At 42.1% G+C, this 22,120-nt stretch overlaps 1 protein-coding gene across 1 annotated transcript in view; it reads left to right on the forward strand.

Moving 5' to 3' along the window:
- The window catches only part of LOC106603192 (gamma-aminobutyric acid receptor subunit beta-4), a 65,042-nt gene extending 55,127 nt beyond the window's left edge, over window positions 1-9,915 (forward strand). The window contains exons 5-10 of the mRNA XM_014196515.2: window positions 2,971-3,053; window positions 5,772-5,909; window positions 7,120-7,272; window positions 7,684-7,940; window positions 8,619-8,708; window positions 9,061-9,915. Of these exons, the coding sequence (XP_014051990.1) occupies window positions 2,971-3,053; window positions 5,772-5,909; window positions 7,120-7,272; window positions 7,684-7,940; window positions 8,619-8,708; window positions 9,061-9,414 (1,075 nt within the window). The 3' untranslated portion in view covers window positions 9,415-9,915. The remainder of the gene's footprint in view (window positions 1-2,970; window positions 3,054-5,771; window positions 5,910-7,119; window positions 7,273-7,683; window positions 7,941-8,618; window positions 8,709-9,060) is intronic.
- Window positions 9,916-22,120: the final 12,205 nt, after the last annotated feature.

Below are 22,120 nucleotides of genomic sequence, written 5' to 3' on the forward strand. Positions count from 1 at the left end.
TGTTTTCATCATGGTTGTATAGGCCCTGCTAACACTCCACATTGTTTTCCTATTGCACTCTATACACTTCACCAGTACCTGTGCATGTGTTTGACAGTAGTTGTGGTGGCTTGTATTAGCCTGCACACTGGGAATCTTTTGCAATGTGCTGAATTGTCCAGCAGTCTGGAAGACAGCATGGACTCAGGTATCCTACATTGGGCATCCCAAATGTAAAATAGGCTGTTGTAAAGGGTAAACTCCCCACCGCTCTCTCCCGCCCCCTGACACACACAAATTGTTTACCTTTCAAACTCTCCCCATGAATGTGACGATGCATCTGACACACAGGGGTGAGTCGAAACTCAATTAGTTTTCCCATTCAGGCAAACCAGTGAGCTCCCTAGTTCATTTACACAAGAAACCTGAAAGCAGGCAAAAGCTGGTATGATTTAACAGCACATATGTAATTACTAAAATGTGCTGCACTAGTTAATATCTCAGTTCAATGCCATAGACTCCACACTAATAATCTGTAAGCAGTGCACTTTTCCTACATTTCTGGATTTATTGAAATGGAATATAATGAATATACACACCTGGCGGAAACATATTCGTATAGCAATCAATCACAATTTACTGTGCGATTAAAGCATATACATTTTGTTTCATTTTTCAACTGATTCAATGTATCCCAAGGGAATAAAACAAGCTTGGTAAATTGACTTTCAGCGTTTGATTGTTGGCTTTTGGGCTTGAATGAATTAGATGTTTACATTAAGCATTAAAGATGTACAGTTGAAGTCGGAAGTTTACATACACCTTAGCCAAATACATTTAAACTCAGTTTTTCACAATTCCTGACATTTAATACTATAGTAAAAATTCCCTGTCTTAGGTCAGTTAAGATCACCACCTTATTTTAAGAATGTGAAATGTCAGAATAATAGTAGAGAATAATTTATTCCAGCTTTTATTTCTTTCATCACATTCCCAGCGGGTCAGAAGTTTACATACACTCAATTAGTATTTGGTAGCATTGCCTTTAAATTGTTTAACTTGGGTGAAACGTTTCGGGTAGCCTTCCACAAGCTTCCCACAATAAGTTGTGTGAATTTTGGCCCATTCCTCCTGACAGAGCTGGTGTAACTGAGTCAGGTTTGTAGGCCTCCTTGCTCGCACACGCCTTTTCAGTTCTGCCCACATATTTTCTATAAGATTGAGGTCAGGGCTTTGTGATGGCCACTCCAATACCTTGCCTTTGTTGTCCTTAAGCCATTTTCCCACAACTTTGGAAGTATGCTTGGGGTTATTGTCTATTTGGAAGACCCATTTGCAACCAAGCTTTAACTTCCTGACTGATGTCCTGAGATGTTGCTTCAATATATCCACATCATTTTCCCTCCTATTTTGTGAAGTGCACCAGTCCCTCCTGCAGCAAAGCACCCCCACAACATGATGCTGCCACCCCCGTGCTTCAAGGTTGGGATGGTGTTCTTCGGCTTGCAAGCCTCCCCCTTTTTCCTCCAAACATAACGATGGTCATTATGACCAAACAGTTCTATTTTTGTTTCATCAGATCAGAGGACATTTATCCAAAAAGTACGAACTTTGTCCCCATGTGCAGTTGCAAACCGTAGTCGATTTTGCAGCAGTGGCTTATTCCTTGCTGAGCGGACTTTCAGGCTATGTCGATATAGGACTTGTTTTACTGTGGATATAGATACTTTTGTACCTGTTTCCTCCAGAATCTTCACAAGGTCCTTTGCTGTTGTTCTGGGATTGATTTACATTTTTCGCACCAAAGTACGTTCATCTCTAGGAGACAGAACGCGTCTACTTCCTGAGTGGTATGACAGCTATGTGGTCCCATGGTGTTTATACTTGCGTACTATTGTTTGTACAGATGAACGTGGTACCTTCAGGCATTTGGAAATTGCTCCCAATGATGAACCAGACTTGTGGAGGTCTACAATTGTTTTTCTGAGGTCTTGGCTGATTTCTTTTGATTTTCCCATGATGTCAAGCAACGAGGCACTGATTTTGAAGTTAGGCCTTGAAATACATCCACAGGTACACCTCCAATTGACTCAAATGATGTAAATTAGCCTGTAAATTAGCTGTTTAAAGGCACAGTCAACTTAGTGTATGTAAGCTTCTGACCCACTAGAATTGTGATACAGTGAATTATAAGTGAAATAATCTGTCTGTAAACAATTGTTGGAAAAATTACTTGTGTCATGCACAAAGTAGATGTCTTTACCGACTTGCCAAAACTATAGTTTTTTAACAAGAAATTTGTGTAGTGGTTGAAAAACGAGTTTTAATGACTCCAACCTAAGTGTATGTAAACTTCTGACTTCAACTGTACCTATGGTTTTGTTTGACGTTTTAACAGCTCGAATTCATTCATGATATTTCTTTAGGTAGAACTGTAAATATGAAGCAAACAGCTCCAGTTGTGTGCGAGGTTGCAGTCACAACATAGATCAGGGCTGTCATGAGGCCTATATATGAGCACTAAAATGCTGCTCACTGAGACACATACCATTTCTTATTCCAATCTCTCTCCGTTTGGAATCCACTTGCCTCAGTCAGAACACATTCCCAACAACCTCACTTTCTGCAATTTCATTCATTCAAAATTCATAAAGAACTGACCATGGCTATTATGGAAGATCTCAAACAGTGGGCCAGATTATTAGAAACTGACCTAAATGTATCTTCCTCTTCTTCCCCATCCCTTCTCATCCCTCGCTCCTAAAAATCAGACCTCAGACAGGTTGTATCCAACACTAGCTTGCCAATGATTACATTTCCTTTTTTCTTTTTTTTCAACACGAGACAACTGCCTAACATTGCTCAATTAAAGATCCACATCGTGCAGTGAAGGCTAAGCTACGATTTCTTAAAGGTTACCAAGGTAACAGCGGTTCTCTCTACCCTCCCTTTTCTCTCACCCTCTATGTCTCTGCTCTCTATCTTTTCCAGAATAACCACCACAGCAGCTTGCATGATGGACTTGAGGAGGTACCCCCTCGACGAACAGAACTGCACCTTGGAAATCGAAAGCTGTAGGTGGACTTAATACAAACGTCTTCTCCCCCATTCCTCTCCACTCTAGCTAAGTAACCTCCCATCCCTCCCTCAACTACCTGCCTTGGCTTCTCAAGCATCTCAGCAGGAATGTCTTCCTGCCATTTTCATTGGGTATCACAGCGTTTTAAAAACACAGCAAGGGACTGCCCATGATTGCAGGCAGTTTGTGTTTTTCTTTCATAATTCAGCTCACATCTCTATACATTTAAGGCAAAAGTCAACTTTTAGACCTGTCATACTGTATGTCTCTAGACAAAAAATACAAAAGGAGCCTTTTGCATTTCGAGTTGTTTCTGTCAATATTCACAAAACTTATTTGGAATTTAACCATTTGTATTATCCTTACTGAAAGATGAAGCCCAAGTCCTTAGGCCAAAATTCTCCATACAGTCTTACTTCACCCTCTAGCTTTGACTCCCAGGTAGTTCTGATGTATCTTTGACTCCTGGGTGGTTCTGATGTATCTTTGACTCCTGGGTGGTTCTGATGTATCTTTGACTCCTGGGTGGTTCTGATGTATCTTTGACTCCTGGGTGGTTCTGATGTATCTTTGACTCCTGGGTGGTTCTGACGTATCTTTGACTCCTGGGTGGTTCTGATGTATCTTTGACTCCTGGGTGGTTCTGATGTATCTTTGACTCCTGGGTGGTTCTGATGTATCTTTGACTCCCAGGTGGTTCTGATGTATCTTTGGGTGGTTCTAATGTATTTTTGACTCCTGGGTGGTTCTGATGTATCTTTGGGTGGTTCTAATGTATTTTTGACTCTCTGGTGGTTCTAATGTATCTTTGACTGGAGTGGTTCTGGGTGCAGTCTGCAGAGGCCTGATGTCAGCATGGGTGATGTATCTTTGACTCCGGGGGGTTTAGGTCTAAGCTGTACTGATGTATCTTTGACTCCCGGGTGGTTCTGATGTATCTTTGACTCTGGGGTGGTTCTGATGTATCTTTGACTCCGGGGTGGTTTAGGTCTAAGCTGTACTGATGTATCTTTGACTCCCGGGTGGTTCTGATGTATCTTTGGGTGGTTCTGATGTATCTTTGACTCCTGGGTGGTTCTGATGTATCTTTGGGTGGTTCTGATGTATCTTTGACTCTGGGGTGGTTCTGATGTATCTTTGACTCTGGGGTGGTTCTGATGTATCTTTGACTCTGGGGTGGTTCTGATGTATCTTTGACTCCGGGGTGGTTTAGGTCTAAGCTGTACTGATGTATCTTTGACTCCCGGGTGGTTCTGATGTATCTTTGGGTGGTTCTGATGTATCTTTGACTCCTGGGTGGTTCTGATGTATCTTTGGGTGGTTCTGATGTATCTTTGACTGGGGTGGTTCTGATGTATCTTTGACTGGGGTGGTTCTAGGTTCAGTCTGCAGAGGCCTGCTGTCAGCAGATGTGCTCATTATGGATCATTTAAAGCAGCTATCCTGGCCAACATTATTGGCATCTCTGGCTCTTGAGTGCCATTTCTTATAGATGCGTTAACTCAGAGGTCAATGACTGCATTTACAGAAGCAGGTGAAATTCTTTATGCTTGCTTGTATTTCAATTAGAAGCCGTTACATATTGACCACTGAATGCAACTTGAGCGGGCAGATGGACCCCGTCTGTCATAACAACATCGATGCTCCTTTCATGGCAGAGCAGCACAGAGGCATGGCATTGGATGGATATCTTTTATCAACCCAAATTCCCTTAATTTTACAGCCAGAGTGAAAAAGGTTTATCACATCCTAACATATGCAAATGTGAAACATGCAATGTATACAGAGAAGTCACAGCTACAGTATTCCTCTCCAAACCAATGATGTCATTGATTTCCCCACTAGTGACAGCCAAGAAACATAACATGTCCATGCCTTGGCCCTACCTAGGTCCCCATAGACATAAAGTGTAATTATGGATAGACCTACCACATCCATAACCCCACACCCTCAATAACATATTTTTCCACTACATGTTGATAAGGGAGGAAATCTGGACATGCTGTGAAATGAAAATCTTCTATATCCCGCTACATGTTGGGAGAGGCAGAATGCCATGGGGGATAAAATTCATTAACAACCGTTCAATATCATAGATTAACAAGGAGCATCCACTTATGAAAACATGTCAAATTCAAATTCAGTTCCTGGACCTTTAACTTTAGAAAAAGATTAAAAGTGGATGAATGGTGCTCCGCTGCTGGCTGGTATATAACCATGGACAGAGAGCTGGCACAGCCAGGGGGCAGAAGAGTGGTCATTAAATGTAAATACAGTAAAGGCACCTATATCCAGGAAATGTAATTGCAATGAGGTTTAACAGTGAGTGTAAGGCAGTATATCGCCTGAACTGCACTACATAAATCTACCTTACACTTCTCGCTTTGATTCCACTGGCATTTGGATGGAGCCCCGTGGAGTCAACATGAATCATAAACAGAAGCATGACTTGACACGTGATAAATATTCATGTTTGTCTGACGTAACTCAGCCATGTCATTATGCATTCTCTTACATAGTTCAGTTTTGCTGAAGTGGGAGACCTACATAAGCTTAGACCATATTCTATACAGTACCAATGGAATGAAGGCCTATTTTCCTCTGCTTTGGTCTATTCGGCTTTCCCTAATGTCTAAGGTGAGAGGTTGTACCAGTGCTGAACCTGTTCATTCTCCTCTCATCCCCTCCACCTATTCTCTGTAACCTGGGACAGATGGGTACACCACAGACGACATAGTGTTCTACTGGCACGGAGGGGACAATGCGGTGACGGGGGTGGACAAACTGGAGCTTCCCCAGTTCTCCATCGTGGCGCTTCGGCTGGTGTCCAGGGAGGTCAGGTTTACCACAGGTAAGGCCTCCACTTCAACGCCTCATATCTGTGCTGAAGGGGTATAGTATGGCATAAGAATACATTCTCTGAAATATATTTTAATGTAGGCTTGCTTGTAGGATGAGTTAAATTGCCAGTCCAGTTCCACTCACTGTTTTGTGTTGTTAATGTTATTCCAATGGGTAGCACTTGTAACTAGCTGCTTAACAATTCTGCGAAGATTTAGAGTCATCTCTAATGTGACAGTTAACTTGAGTTCATTTGGAAAAGGTTGCCATGATTGAAGTAGTCTTGCCCTTGTGTGTGCACTTGTTTATTTAGATTCACGAGGTATAGCAGGAAGGACCTGCTGGGATAAAATATGTATGCCTGAATATTGATTCATTAAAAGATTTACCAGACCAGCGAGATGATAGGGTCATTTCTCACTCTGTGCATCTCACAGTCGATTGCCATTTAAATTAAAACCATCATGGCTCTCTTATTCCATTCTCTGGTTTTGATAAAGTGGCCGTACAATCTCCCTTGATGGAATTAGCTATGCATCCATAGCGGTAAACATTTCTCTCTAGCTGAAGTATGGGAAAGTCAAAGCCACAGGGGAATATCCTGAGATGTATTTCTCTTTAACAACTTGTTGTTGAGATTGTTTGAATAATCAATACAGTCAATGCAACCAATTAATGTCTCATCACAACGAGCTGGCCTTTTTCTCTGCAACATGCAGAAATGTTAAGCGCCATAGGTTCACCCCACCAGCTACAGCACAGTCTCGTGTGGGTTCCTCCTCCTCACTTAAGTAGTGAGAAGATGTGCTCTCCAATTACGGACCTTTTTAAATCCCCTTTTGGTGCTATTTAGAGGACAGAGAAAGTGCTAAACAGAGAAAAGCACAGCAGCTTTCCGTGACAATTCTCACAGGGACGCTGGAGCTGCCTGCTGAGATGGGGGGGGTTGAGGAAAAATCTGCCTTGTTTGCGACTTTCTGCCATGTTTAATTGGAATCGAACTTGTCCCTGGAAAGGAATCCATTGCTTTGGGGAAATGAAGTGCTCCGTCTGAACAAATGGAGAAATGACTACCCCGCGTATTGTCAAAGTGCAGACTTTGGAACTCATAAGTTGTGCCAGCGTTTCTTTTCTTCACGGATGTGTTTCCTCTGCCCCGCTCCATCACTCCATCCTCTCCTTCTCTCCATCCTCTCCTTCTCTCTCGTTCTCTGTGAAAGGTTCCTATCCCAGGCTATCACTGAGTTTCAGGATTAAGAGGAACATTGGCTACTTCATCCTGCAGACATACATGCCCTCCATCCTGATCACCATCCTCTCCTGGGTCTCCTTCTGGATCAATTACGATGCCTCTGCAGCTCGGGTGGCCCTTGGTAAGAGCCCCACTTCCACTGCAGTGTTACAACACAGAGTATTCCCAGTGAACAGAGTGGGTAAGGTTGCCTTGTAGGTTGCTCTAACATTGAGGTGACTTATGTTGCTGTTGCAGTACGAAATGCTACGCACAGCACAATTGGGAATCGTCATAAACAGATTAGTGGCCAACTCCCACTTACACAAAGGAGCCCTTACAACCACTAATAATGTGCACTTTCCATTGAATAAATCTCCACCCAGCAGGAACAAATTGTCAAGCAATGTTTAGAGGCACACACTTCCCACTCAAAATCATTACCTTGCATGTTGGTCTTCCTGATGACCAATACCTTACTTTGATGGCGATGACTATTGATTGTTTTTGTTACTAATAATAATCTCTTTGTGTTTGTGTTTGCAATTTCCAGGTGTTACAACGGTGCTCACCATGACAACCATTAACACCCACCTTAGGGAGACCCTCCCAAAGATCCCGTATGTGAAAGCCATCGACGTCTACCTCATGGGCTGTTTTGTGTTTGTGTTCCTGGCCCTGCTCGAATATGCCTTCGTAAACTACGTGTTCTTTGGCCGGGGACCCCAGCAACAGAAGAAAATCCACGAGCGACTGAACAAAACCAACAACGAGCGCCCGCGATACGAAGAGAAGCGCCTGCGAGAACAGGTTTGTACCTTCAGCTGGCTTCTCTCTCTGGCTATTTTACGCACACCCTCTCTATGTCTATCAGAATCCTTGTGTAAATCATTCTTTTATTAGAGAGAGAGAGAATCACAAAGACTCCAAAACACTTATTCCCCTATGTTAGTTTGTCGTCAGACAGTACTTTCACAAGCATATAGATGCCACCTTCACCAGATACACATCCAACAGCCATCCTCCATTGCTTTTCCTCCAGCACTGACACTTTGATTTGATTGAGCATAGTATTTTGGCTTGGAGATATACTGTGGCTGTTTATTTAACTCCGGAGATGTGTAAAACTACATTCTCATTCTCCTCTCAGGTTGTTGTCTATGTTTTTGCTGTGGGCTTGATTCAGTCTTATCTCTGTTCTGTCCTGGGAGTTGCTTTCTTACCAACATTCACCCACTTCCGTCTAAAATGTAACAAATCGTAATGGGTATGCAGCCAGAAACATTAGTATTCAAAGGAAAATGCTAAAACGGTCCGACTGAATGAATCCCCTTGTCTTTGTGTCTGAAAAATGACATGCCATCCGTATGCAAAGTTGTTCTTGATAACCTTATGTTTATGCATTCTGTATTTTTAAGAAATTGTGCTTAATTGTCAGTGTTTTATAGGCGTTTAATGTTCTCTTCACTTTTCTTTTTCCATTGCAAGGACTCCATTGCCACGCCGTTTCAAACCAACACCCTCAGGTCATATACACAGAGAAGAAATCTGTACCTCGAGGAGCAAAGAAAAGTTGGGGTACATGCATTATGAAATCATATGAGCTGTGGTACTGTGGCCTAATAGAGGTCTGATACAATGGTTGATGGAGTGATGGCTATTCATTTGTGTCGATTTACTTTCAGTGAAAAAGCACCATAAGGCATCAGCTATAAGGAAGAAAATGGGAAAAGTGCATCAATTCAGAATTCTTTAAAGAGGCATGAAAAAATGAAATGTCCTTCCACATCATCATTACATTTGCTTTAGCTTGAAAATTGGAAATGAAACGCTGGGTGGGTGTAGAGTTTTAGTAGGACAGTTTGTGGTAATGTCACCGTGTTCTGCTTCTCCCTGACGTTCTCTCTCTACCCCTCCTCTGTCCTCCAAGGTGGACGCGTACGGGAACATCCTGCTCACCACGCTGGAGATGAATAACGAGGTGATGCCGTCAGATGTGGGAAGTAGCGTCAGTGACTCCCGGAATTCAGTGATGTCATTCGACAGCTCCGGGGTCCAGTTCAGGAAGCCCATGGCTCCCCGGGACGGCTTCAGCCACCACTCACTGGACCGCAGCGCCATGCGCAGCAGGGCCAACTGTCGGCTACGACGGCGCTCCTCCAAGCTCAAGCTGAAAATCCCCAATCTGGCAGATGTCAGCACCATTGACAAATGGTCCCGGGTCCTTTTCCCCATCATGTTTGGATTTTTCAACCTAATCTACTGGTTGTACTATGTGAATTGATGTGCATCCCACTAGGAATCATGGGCCATATTTTGAGAGCACATTAAATTGGCTTTGATACAGTTGGAAAATATGTATACACATATACAAGTTGATACATACAGTATGTATATGCATATTTCTATATATTATATTTATATATACACGTGTGTGTGTGTAAATCTGAAGGACTTTTCTCCTGTATAAAGTATTATTAGAATGACTTGAATGTTTAAGAATAATTTCAAGCCTTTGAGTTTCCTTTTCCTTGTGAAACAAACAAACTAGCAAAGAAACGAATGAACTAACAACCATCAGATCCCTTTGGGGGATTTTGGAACTAAAGACTGCATGATATTTTTGCTAAAAAAGAAAGCGAAAGCTCTTGAGAGAAGAGATGTCTCAGAGTCTCATTGGCTTTTTATTGATACTCCGTAATCGGCGTCCTCTACTGCAGCTCATCAAATCAGGTGGCTCGTGTGTTCAGGCATCGGCTGAGTCAAGCCCCTAATATCCAGCCCCCCCCCCATTTCCCATGGATAACATACACGGAATTCTCCGGTTCGACTCTGTACAGCAACCTTGTTTGGATTATGTGTCGTTCCTTGGCTTTTTTTCGAGTGACGTTGTTCTCTTTATGGGACATCAGCTCTGGTACAATGCTGGTCTGCGTTTGGGGGGCCATCACGATGGGATGTTAGACCACTGCGTTCCTGCTCAGAGTCAGTGCAAACTTCTCTTCATTTCTCTACTCATGTTTGTTTTTAGAGCAGTTCCTTGGGATATTTTCATTATGGTTATACAGATGATGATTATTGTGATTATGATTTTGTCTTGAAAATACTGTACTTTTGGGAGTCTGTCACTTAACGAGGTTCTAGTTAGTGCATTACTAGAAAAAAGTCACAGGTATGAATTGCTCATTTTGATTGTTTGAAAAATAGACATATACTGTACATTTTGTAATTCAGTATCCTCATGGACATAGTTGGTAAATATAATTGTACTTTTTCTTTACCATCCTCCTAGTGCTTCACATGCTCTGTAGATACAGTATTTATTGCCTCATATTCAGCTTTGTGTTCTGTAAGGAAGAAACAATACCTACAATGAACTATTTGAAGTTATTCCACTATAAAAATGTGAGAAACAATATTGTGTATTAAAAAAGGGATATCGCCATTGTTTATTTGTTTGAGAGTGAAATCAACATATCAGCCCATAGTTTGACCTGTAGTTGAATGTAATACTCTCTCACTGTAAAACAGTTTTCACCCTGAGAATGTTGGGCACTGATATTATAGTTCCTGTGAGCCGTGCCTGTCTTAAATTCGAATGGCCGTGTTCTCAAATGTACTATTTAGTAGTGGTTGTAGCGGGATTAGAGGAAGACCCATTAGCTCTGAAAACACTGCAGACCTACCCACAATTCAAATGGGCTCTGAGGATCACACCCCAAAGATCAGAAACATCAGCAGAATCGGGAAAAATTGGTTTTCAGTTTCTAGGGGCAAGACAAGATGTGTGATAAATATAGCCATGAACTGAATTGAGAACCAAAAAGGCCTAGAATCCCTATCTTATTTTTGGATTTTGCTCTTAATGTCACTACATTCCATCTGCTCAGATCCACTCACTAATGAGATGTCCAGTGCAGAGTTGATGCCATGCCATGTTGATCCACACCGTACCTTTAAAGGACAACCTTGTTTTTCATTATTTGGTTCTGCCTAGAGTGAAGAGAAGAGCAAATGCGTTCATACATTTAAACAGTCATTTAAATTTAAACTGGCATTTACAGGCTATCTCTGTGCCCAAACTAGTATTGCATTGATTCAACAATGCAATGAAGTGCAGTGGATTTGAATATTCATGCTAAGGAATGCCAAATGTGGTTGTGATTGAAACATGCAGAGCATTGTTGAATCTACTGGGTTTGCATGGTTATCAAATGACATGGGGTGACAGAGGGAAGCAAAGTCGCAGGTCAGGTACAGAGGTAGCCAAACATAGAGATGGGGTCCTTTGGACATTCCAGAGGATAAGAGAGGAGATCATTTTGAGAGCATCACAGTTACTGCCTTGCACATTGCAGTGACCAATCCCCTCAGAGCTCACTGATGGGCTCCCCTAAGTTCCAAGAGCTTCTCTCTCCAACGTCTCCTTCCCCTGGCCGGCACCAGACAGGAAGGAAACGGACCTTTAACTGGGAGCCCCGGGCCCCATGGAGGACTAGCACAGGACAGGATGCACCACGGAGCAGAGAGAGAGAGGAGAGACAGAAAGACGGACAGAGAGCGAGAAACAGAGATACAGAAAAGACAGAAAAGAAGAGATCTTGGATCCTGACGCTTTTCGCCCCAGTGAGTTGGATCCCACTCCAATGTTCTACCTGTAGTTGACTGTAAACAGAACTGTATCTGGGATACTGTAGCATACTGTTGTCACTGGTTACAATGTTACGCCACCGATGACGGCTCGTCTCTGCAACACATTTGAGAGAAATGAACCAGAGTTTGCACTAAGTGCAACCTGCAATGCCAGGTTATACTACAGCAGAAAATGAAGCAGTACAGTGTAGCTATTGAGACTAAAGGTTGAAAAAAGGAGTTTCTGTTTAGTCTAAAACATAATCAGTGGATGATGCTAATCTGTAGGGGGAAGAAATACTGTATGACGTCACTTGATGTTACTCAGGAACCTGGTATCAGATTTTAAGGACCTTCCGCTTCTGCTCCCTATTGATCTATGTCAAACTAGCCTACATAATACTTCATAAATATGGCATAACTCTTGTTTTATCCATGCATCTCCTTTTGGCAAACGACCCCTGTGGTGTCACATATAAGGACTTAGGCTTGCTAGCGTCGTCAGGATTTCTATGAATGGTTTTGGTATGGATTGTGTCATGATTAAGATGGCCTTATATGGGCTTTAGCCTTCAGAATTCATAAGTAACTATGTGCCGTGTTGTATTTACTATCACTCACTCAGTCACTGAGACACCAACCAGCTGATCACATTGCCAGAGTAGCACTAGATGTCCAACCAGCTGATCGTATTGTCAGAGTAGCACTAGATGTCCAACCAGCTGATCGTATTGTCAGAGTAGCACTAGATGTCCAACCAGCTGATCGTATTGTCAGAGTAGCACTAGATGTCCAACCAGCTGATCGTATTGTCAGAGTAGCACTAGATGTCCAACCAGCTGATCGTATTGTCAGAGTAGCACTAGATGTCCAACCAGCTGATCGTATTGTCAGAGTAGCACTAGATGTCCAACCAGCTGATCGTATTGTCAGAGTAGCACTAGATGTCCATCCAGCTGATCGTATTGTCAGAGTAGCACTAGATGTCCAACCAGCTGATCGTATTGTCAGAGTAGCACTAGATGTCCAACCAGCTGATCGTATTGTCAGAGTAGCACTAGATGTCCAACCAGCTGATCGCATTGTCAGAGTAGCACTAGATGTCCAACCAGCTGATCGCATTGTCAGAGTAGCACTAGATGTCCAACCAGCTGATCGTATTGTCAGAGTAGCACTAGATGTCCAACCAGCTGATCGCATTGTCAGAGTAGCACTAGATGTCCAACCAGCTGATCGTATTGTCAGAGTAGCACTAGATGTCCAACCAGCTGATCGTATTGTCAGAGTAGCACTAGATGTCCATCCAGCTGATCGTATTGTCAGAGTAGCACTAGATGTCCAACCAGCTGATCGTATTGTCAGAGTAGCACTAGATGTCCATCCAGCTGATCGCATTGTCAGAGTAGCACTAGATGTCCAACCAGCTGATCGTATTGTCAGAGTAGCACTAGATGTCCAACCAGCTGATCGTATTGTCAGAGTAGCACTAGATGTCCATCCAGCTGATCGTATTGTCAGAGTAGCACTAGATGTCCAACCAGCTGATCGTATTGTCAGAGTAGCACTAGATGTCCAACCAGCTGATCGTATTGTCAGAGTAGCACTAGATGTCCAACCAGCTGATCGTATTGTCAGAGTAGCACTAGATGTCCAACCAGCTGATCGTATTGTCAGAGTAGCACTAGATGTCCATCCAGCTGATCGTATTGTCAGAGTAGCACTAGATGTCCAACCAGCTGATCGTATTGTCAGAGTAGCACTAGATGTCCAACCAGCTGATCGTATTGTCAGAGTAGCACTAGATGTCCATCCAGCTGATCGTATTGTCAGAGTAGCACTAGATGTCCAACCAGCTGATCGTATTGTCAGAGTAGCACTAGATGTCCAACCAGCTGATCGTATTGTCAGAGTAGCACTAGATGTCCAACCAGCTGATCGTATTGTCAGAGTAGCACTAGATGTCCAACCAGCTGATCGTATTGTCAGAGTAGCACTAGATGTCCAACCAGCTGATCGCATTGTCAGAGTAGCACTAGATGTCCAACCAGCTGATCGTATTGTCAGAGTAGCACTAGATGTCCAACCAGCTGATCGTATTGTCAGAGTAGCACTAGATGTCCAACCAGCTGATCGCATTGTCAGAGTAGCACTAGATGTCCAACCAGCTGATCGTATTGTCAGAGTAGCACTAGATGTCCAACCAGCTGATCGTATTGTCAGAGTAGCACTAGATGTCCAACCAGCTGATCGTATTGTCAGAGTAGCACTAGATGTCCAACCAGCTGATCGTATTGTCAGAGTAGCACTAGATGTCCAACCAGCTGATCGCATTGTCAGAGTAGCACTAGATGTCCAACCAGCTGATCGTATTGTCAGAGTAGCACTAGATGTCCATCCAGCTGATCGTATTGTCAGAGTAGCACCAGATGTCCAACCAGCTGATCGTATTGTCAGAGTAGCACTAGATGTCCATCCAGCTGATCGCATTGTCAGAGTAGCACTAGATGTCCAACCAGCTGATCGTATTGTCAGAGTAGCACTAGATGTCCATCCAGCTGATCGTATTGTCAGAGTAGCACTAGATGTCCAACCAGCTGATCGTATTGTCAGAGTAGCACTAGATGTCCAACCAGCTGATCGTATTGTCAGAGTAGCACTAGATGTCCAACCAGCTGATCGTATTGTCAGAGTAGCACTAGATGTCCAACCAGCTGATCGCATTGTCAGAGTAGCACTAGATGTCCAACCAGCTGATCGTATTGTCAGAGTAGCACTAGATGTCCAACCAGCTGATCGTATTGTCAGAGTAGCACTAGATGTCCAACCAGCTGATCGCATTGTCAGAGTAGCACTAGATGTCCAACCAGCTGATCGTATTGTCAGAGTAGCACTAGATGTCCAACCAGCTGATCGTATTGTCAGAGTAGCACTAGATGTCCAACCAGCTGATCGTATTGTCAGAGTAGCACTAGATGTCCAACCAGCTGATCGTATTGTCAGAGTAGCACTAGATGTCCAACCAGCTGATCGCATTGTCAGAGTAGCACTAGATGTCCAACCAGCTGATCGTATTGTCAGAGTAGCACTAGATGTCCATCCAGCTGATCGTATTGTCAGAGTAGCACTAGATGTCCAACCAGCTGATCGTATTGTCAGAGTAGCACTAGATGTCCAACCAGCTGATCGTATTGTCAGAGTAGCACTAGATGTCCAACCAGATCTCGGACAGGAAACAACTAGATCTGGCATCATCTTGCAGTTGTTGTTCTTGTCCACAGCCTGTAGATAGAAAGTTGAGCTCTGTTGATTTTCATCTGTTAGTGATCCAACATACACTACACATGTTTCCTACCTATGGTGTGTTAGGTTTGGGCTGGATGGATAGAGCCCACTGGATATTAAACGTCATGCTTGGTATCCTCCCCACCCTCAAATAGCCAGGACTTGAGCAAAATGAGATATGATTAAATAGCAAATCAGCTTCAAGCTTACATAGCTTCAAGATGGTGGTCACGAAACATTTTCTGAAAATGGCAATACAATAAATTAAATGATTTAAAGTGCAGAACAAGTCTTACAAAGGCATACTATACAAAGCTTTGAGAAACAAGGAGAAAATACATAAAGCCATCCAACTCTAACAAACAACCTAGGGACAGATGTACTAGCTAAGCACTTTGCATTTAAACTGCGTAGTGAAAATATCAAGTAAAGGTAAGAGATGGATTACAACCTTTGGCCTTTTGTTTGGAAATAATCCATTTGATCTGAATTTCACTATGCACTAAATAGCTTATACATGTTTTTTTAGTTTTTCACTCAATGACAGTTAATTTCATATAACATAACGTGAAAATGATTTTATTTTTACCAGAAATAACTTATGATTGTTCTGTATGGAAACCCTTGCATGCTTTCAGTAAATATACTCATTACATTGAACTCACACCTACTCTACGTGCAAATGTAAACCACATTCATGTCTCAAAAGCTGTGAGGAAATACCAGCTACATGTTTTTCATGTTATGATTTATTTTGGTTATGCCACATATGTTTTGTTGATACATTCATTTAGTGGAGGTAAAAATTAGTGGAGGTAAAAATTAGTGGAGGTAAAAAAAAACAACAGCTGTTGAACTGATTTCAATGTGAATTTTCTTGCCTCTTGTGTATATGTGTAATTACATGTGAATTGTACTGTAAATATGATATCTTTCACTGAATATTTCTTAATGCATGAACAAAACAGGGCAGTTCGTATTAGCAGCTAGCTTCACTGCTAATGGCATGGACAGCTTCTATGGCATTGGCATACTTCTGCAAAGAAAACCTAAAAAAAAAAAAATGTTAAGAAGAGAAGATTAAGGTTTTGTTTTGCATGACCTAAGTTTGGAAAGGTTTATTTTCGTATTTTTCTATTTCACACTGTTCATCAGCTTCATTCTCACAGCCAGGAAAGGAAGGACCCAGTGTTTACATGCTCTAGTTGCACTTGTTTTACAGCCAGCTCGACAAAACACTGTAAAACAAACTGTACATTCAATAAAACTGGAGAAAAACTGAAAAATAGAATGTACATTATATGATTCATGGTTAACATGAATAATATGTACCTCTCAATCATATTCACTTACTGTGTACCGAAGCACATACAATTTGGAATCAATGCACCAAGTACATACTGTAGTTTTATCAGGTTTAGCTTTAGCACTAACATCAATCGCCCTTCAACTACAAAGGATGTAAAGGATGCTTACCTGTAGCATCTGAACTTAAGCCATGAGATTGCATGCTGAGTGGGTATTCCCAGCCGTTTCTCTTAAATGAGTTGCCTCTGGACTGGGGGGTTCTGGTCTGTTACTGATTATGATGATACTTGCAGGAGGCTGTGCTGAGTCCAAATTATACATCAGTATAGCTCCCTCTTTCAATAAGTTTTTACCAGGGAAAACACTACTTGTAAAACAAATAGCTATGGGGAAAATTCTGTAAAAATGTTTTAAAAAAAAAATACAATTGAAAGGCCACCAACCCATATCTATTTTAAAGATTTCAATCAGTATTTTATAATTATTTTTATTTTTATTTTTTTTTCTTCGTAATTGGCTGTATTTGTTGCGTTTTGTTATGGATTGTTATTATTACTGTTGTTTTCTCATAAAAAGGACATGTACTTACAACCTACCCCGGAAGAAAATGTATTAATTTTTTGCACTGTAATTGTTGAGTTCACATTGGGCGCTTTATTTGATTCAGTTATCTAATCAGGTGTTTTATTTCATTTGGGGTATAAGTTGTACTCATGGAATCAACATTTGTATAGTATGAAGTTGTATTTACTTTTTTTGTCAGTGCCAATTAATGTTATAGTGTCAATCAGCTTTTTTAGGTGTTTGAGCAAAATGTGTTTTTTACAAATACAAGGTGTTAAAGTATGTGATATAAAAGGGTTATCATTCAAACAACAGACTTTTTACTAATAAAGGCTTATACAGTAAAGAATGACAATGTCTTTTTGTTTGCCCTTTGAGGACTAATATCTATTGTTTAATTAACATTTTTTTGCTGAGTTCATTTTAATGTGTTAGTCCCCAAAAGGTAAATAACATACTCTGTTGCAAAAAAAATCAATTGAAAAACGAAATAAGTTCTTTACCGTTGCAATTCCAAGCTTTCGTGGGAGGTTACACCTATTTGTTGGTGTGTTGCTTTCTCATAAGGGCTGTTGGGCTATCAGCCATGAGTACAAAAGAGAGAAAAGACAAGAGAGTGTCTTCTTGTTACAGATTTTAATTTGATTACAACCATGACGCATTAATGAGAGTATACCTCCTTTCATGCCCTATTTCCTGAATAAAGACACAAAGTGATTCCTGCTGAGAAGTGTAATGTTTGCCCCTTATTCAACTCAAGCCATAGCACTGCTTACCCCTTATCTGCATGAAGAGAGCTGGATACCATAATATAGACACCTAGCACTAACTGTGCCCTACTATGGTTAAGATCATTTTGCGGGACCGCTCAGTCCTCTGGCTCATACTGAGTCTGTTCCATGTTTTGGAGTATGTAGAGTGGTGAAGGTATTTGGAGAGATAACAGAGGACAAAGAGCATGTGATCAGAGTCATCTATCTGGTCTTGTGAAGTTAGCACATTGATACTTACAGGAGTTAAAGATTCTCATTGAGAAACAGTCACATTCTGTTATTGAAGAGCTTCTGTAGATCCTAGTTCCATACATGTTTTCCATGACTTTTGGTGTGGGACATGTTAGACAGATCCAGGAGCAACTCTTACCAGGATGCCATGGGTAGCCAGACATCTTTGCTGTTTTTCACCCGTTTCACTCTGTCTTTCTTTCTATGGTAAACTTTGAAAATGGCCCCAGTGGAGGGGATGGTGGAGGAGAAGCACTCACAGGATTGGAGTGCATTGCTCTGTTAAGAAGATGGATGCAGAGCCATTGAACTAGATCGGCAAAATGTGCCCTCCATTTCCGTGTTCTATTATCAGCACTCCATATAAAAACATCAAATATTGAAAGGGTGCATTAACATGGGCCAGAAATTGATGGCTGCTCCACTGAGGAAAAAGGAGCAGAAATGGTCATAAAGAAGATGATGCTTCAGCTTCATGGCTTACACTTTCTACTGCTGTGATGTATTTTGATCCATTGTGTCACAAGCAAAGCTAACCCTTAACCTGCACTGGCTGGGGTTGAGTGGTAAAATCAGATTTTTTACAAAGGATTATGTAAAAAAAGAAAAAAACAGTTAACTGCCAAAATAAAGGAAACACTTGACTAAATGATGGATAAAAAGTATTTTGAAAGCAGGTTCTTCCATACAAGTGTGGTTCCTGAGTTAATTAAGCAATTAATATCCCATCATGCTTAGAGTCATGTATAAAAATGCCCAGTTGCCCATTATTTTGGCTACCATGGCTAGAAGAAGAGTTCTCAGTTACTTTGAAAGAGGGGTCTCAAAGGAGCATAGGGGGTTTATTAAAGGGGTTTGTGTGTCTCAGTCACCAGATCTCAACCAAGTTGAACACTTAAGGGAGATTCTGGAGCAGCTCCTGAGACAGAGTTTTCCATCACCTTCAACAAAACGCCAAATTAGGGACTTTTTCTTGGAAGAATGGTGTCACATCCCTCCAATAGATTTCCAGACACTTTAGAATCTATTCCAAGGTGCATTGAAGCTGTTCTGGCAGCTCATGGTGGCCCAACGCCCTATTAAGACACTTTATGTTGGTGTTTCCTTTATTTTGACAGTTACCTGTACATAGTTGTAAACGTGGTGATGATATCAAGAGAATGGATTCAAAACGGTGGTCATCATAAGCCTGACAGCACCATGCCATCTTATGCGATGAATGGAGTTGTTTAGTTCAAACACAGATTTTGACAATGTAAAGCGCAAGGCAGTAGTTGTCACAATTGTGCTTGATAAAAGCCACTGAGCATCGTCTATTCAAATATCTCATGGAGACAGATATTTGGTGTTGTTTGAGTTGATTTTTAAATAGACTTGGGAAACTGCTTGAGGAAATGAAATGTCTTGTTATAGGCCAGACTTCCAAAGGACTCCTTATGATTCTCTGGAAGGTGCTTCAGTAGTGGGAGAGAAAATGTCGACTTCATATCAGCAGTCGCATCCCCAACTCCCAATTATTGATAACACACATTGGTAAGTGATGGTCTTTTAAATAAAAACAAATTAAAGATCATAATGTTACTTGTAGAGTGATGGCTTGGTGAGTGATGGCTTTATGAATACGCGTCTTTGTTGCTTTTACCTTTCGAGAAACCATGTTCTGACTTTGGCCGTGGTGTGTCTCTCTCTAAGGGAGAGGTCACTTCACTCTGGGATGTCCATCCATTTTCAGATGTTTTGCTTTTGGAGTTCCTGTTTTGGGGTTGAGCAGAAAGAGTGTAGAGATGAGGGGGAGTGGAGACGGAATGCGTCTAATAAAATATTAAGACCCAGCTCTTTTATCCAATACAATGTGACCATCGCTGCACTGCTGGATCTATGTGTTCCTCTCTATATATCCCTATCCCTATCCCTATCTCTCTCTCTCTCTCTCTCTCTCTCTCTCGCTCTTTCCCTCTCTCTCTCTCCCTCTCTCGCTCTCCCTCTCTCGCTCTGTCTCTCTCTCCCTCTCTCTCGCTCTCTCGCTCTCTCTCTCCCTCTCCCTCTCCCTCTCTCGCTCTCTCTCTCGCTCTCTCTCACTCTCTCGCTCTCTCTCTCTCTCTCGCTCCCTCTCGCTCTCTCGCTCTGTCTCTCTCTCGCTCGCTCTGTCCCTCTCTCTCGCTCTCTCGCTCTCGCTCTCTCTCTCTCTCTCTTCCTCTCCCTCTCTCGCTCTCTCTCTCTCTCTCTCTCTCTCTCTCTCTCTCTCTCTCTCTCTCGCTCTCTCTCTCGCTCTCTCTCTATGTCTCTATATCTATCTCATTCTCTCTTCCTTATTTATTCAGCACATACAAAGAAACCTCTACAAATGTCTACCAAATACACTTGGAATGGCAGAGATGGAAAAAAGACAAGAAAGGCTGACTGTCTCTGTTTAGGCTTCTCTTATTTTATCTTGCTTCAAACAACATAACTACAACAATTCCAGTAAAACAATATTGCATCCCTGCAGTTGACGGCAATGCAGGACAATGGTTCATTGGCATTGCATTTTCCTTTGAGTAACGAATCCTGAATGTTTATTTTTAACAATCTAGTGAGAGTTTTTACATGGTTGTGTGTTGTCACATATGTGAATTTGCAATGTGTCCCCTCCCTATTTTGTGTTGATGGTATTTTCAGTGGCTGTGGGGACTGTGTGAAGTCATGCTACATGTCTGGCCTGTTTTTCCCAGGCTGCTGGGACAATGGGACGAGGGGCAAGGAGTGAGCCGTGTTGAGGACAGAGAGGAGGTCTTCTCTCTGTTGTCATCGCACGCCTCAAACTCCCCTCACCTCCATCTCCCAAATGGCCTTCCCTCCCACTCATCAGTCGGCAGCCAACACTGCTCTCTGTTGGCAGAGGATCTAACTACACCACTGCTAAATCACATCTCTTATGAGCCACTGGCTGAACAACAACAGCGGCCAAAACCAACGTCTTTGTTACCTAATCGAATCTAATATGAGATGATTATATGTAATTACAGGCAGACCTGCACACTGTGTCCTCCAGGCTAATATTCTCATCAAAGCACAGTAAGAGTGAAGCCCTTCTGCTCTCTGCGTTTGAGGGAGCTAGCATAGTTTATCATATCACTAAACTTTGACACTTACTTGATTGGGATCATTTTAAGAGACCATAAAAATCAATGAGTGCAAGAAAGAGGTTTAAAATATGAGAGCCACGTTGGAATTTAAGACCATGTCACGACTCCTGGAAGAGTTACAAAGGCCTCTTTTTATGGCGTGATTAATGGACAGAGAGAGAGAGGACAGGTCACAAGCAGAGTTTTAATAGATAGCTTTATTAAACTAGGTAAATATGCTGCATCAATCAGACAGGGCCTCTCTCCAGAGTTTTTTGGGAGGCAGGACCAGCGTGCAGTGGTCCTCCTCAGGATCTACATGGGCTGGTACCGCTAATATGGACATCTTCACAACCAGGGTCAGCATGACAGGACGACTGCTACTATCGCTCTGACCGGTCACCATGTCATAAATATGGCCACAGTCGTTCTCTGCATCCATCACTGATTGGGCAAGGCGCCGAGCTCTTTCCAGGATTCGGTGACTGCTTGGTCCACTTCTCTGGACAAGAGTGAAGAAAAAGAGATCAAGTACCTGTGAGGAATTCAGAGGGGTCTTTGAAATATTTCCTCTTCCTCATCAGACTCATCGTGGTGTCTTTAGATTGATGACCTGTCGATCATCTTATACCCAGGCACAAAGGTGTAAGATAGTACATGCCATAGGAGAGGTTCTGGATGCCCTGGATGGGCTAGGTGGCCTCTGGCTGGGAGGCCCCAGGAGCCTCAGTCTTTATCTCCAGGTCACCCTGTCCGTGTCCATACCCATCGCTGGAGGAGACGACTTGGGTCTCATGAATGATAAACTCCTGTTCAAAACAGTTAACGATGTGTCATTTCTGAACAGAATTCCAAATTGAGTATTCATGATTAATCTAGGCCTTAATGTAATGTAAAATATTAAACTACTGTGTAATGTCAAACTTCAAACTACTGTGAGACCCCCTTTAGGCTTTCCTGTAATACAAATGTTGATACACTGTAGTTGTAATTTCAAATCCGGATGCAAAATAAAAATGTATTTAACATCTTATCCATCGCCAAACGTTGTTGAGAGACTTTTCGGTTCATTTTTTGTTTACATTTCTCAAAAAGG

This window comes from Salmo salar, chromosome ssa04 (assembly GCF_905237065.1).
Source record: "Salmo salar chromosome ssa04, Ssal_v3.1, whole genome shotgun sequence".
Lineage (NCBI taxonomy): Eukaryota > Metazoa > Chordata > Actinopteri > Salmoniformes > Salmonidae > Salmo > Salmo salar.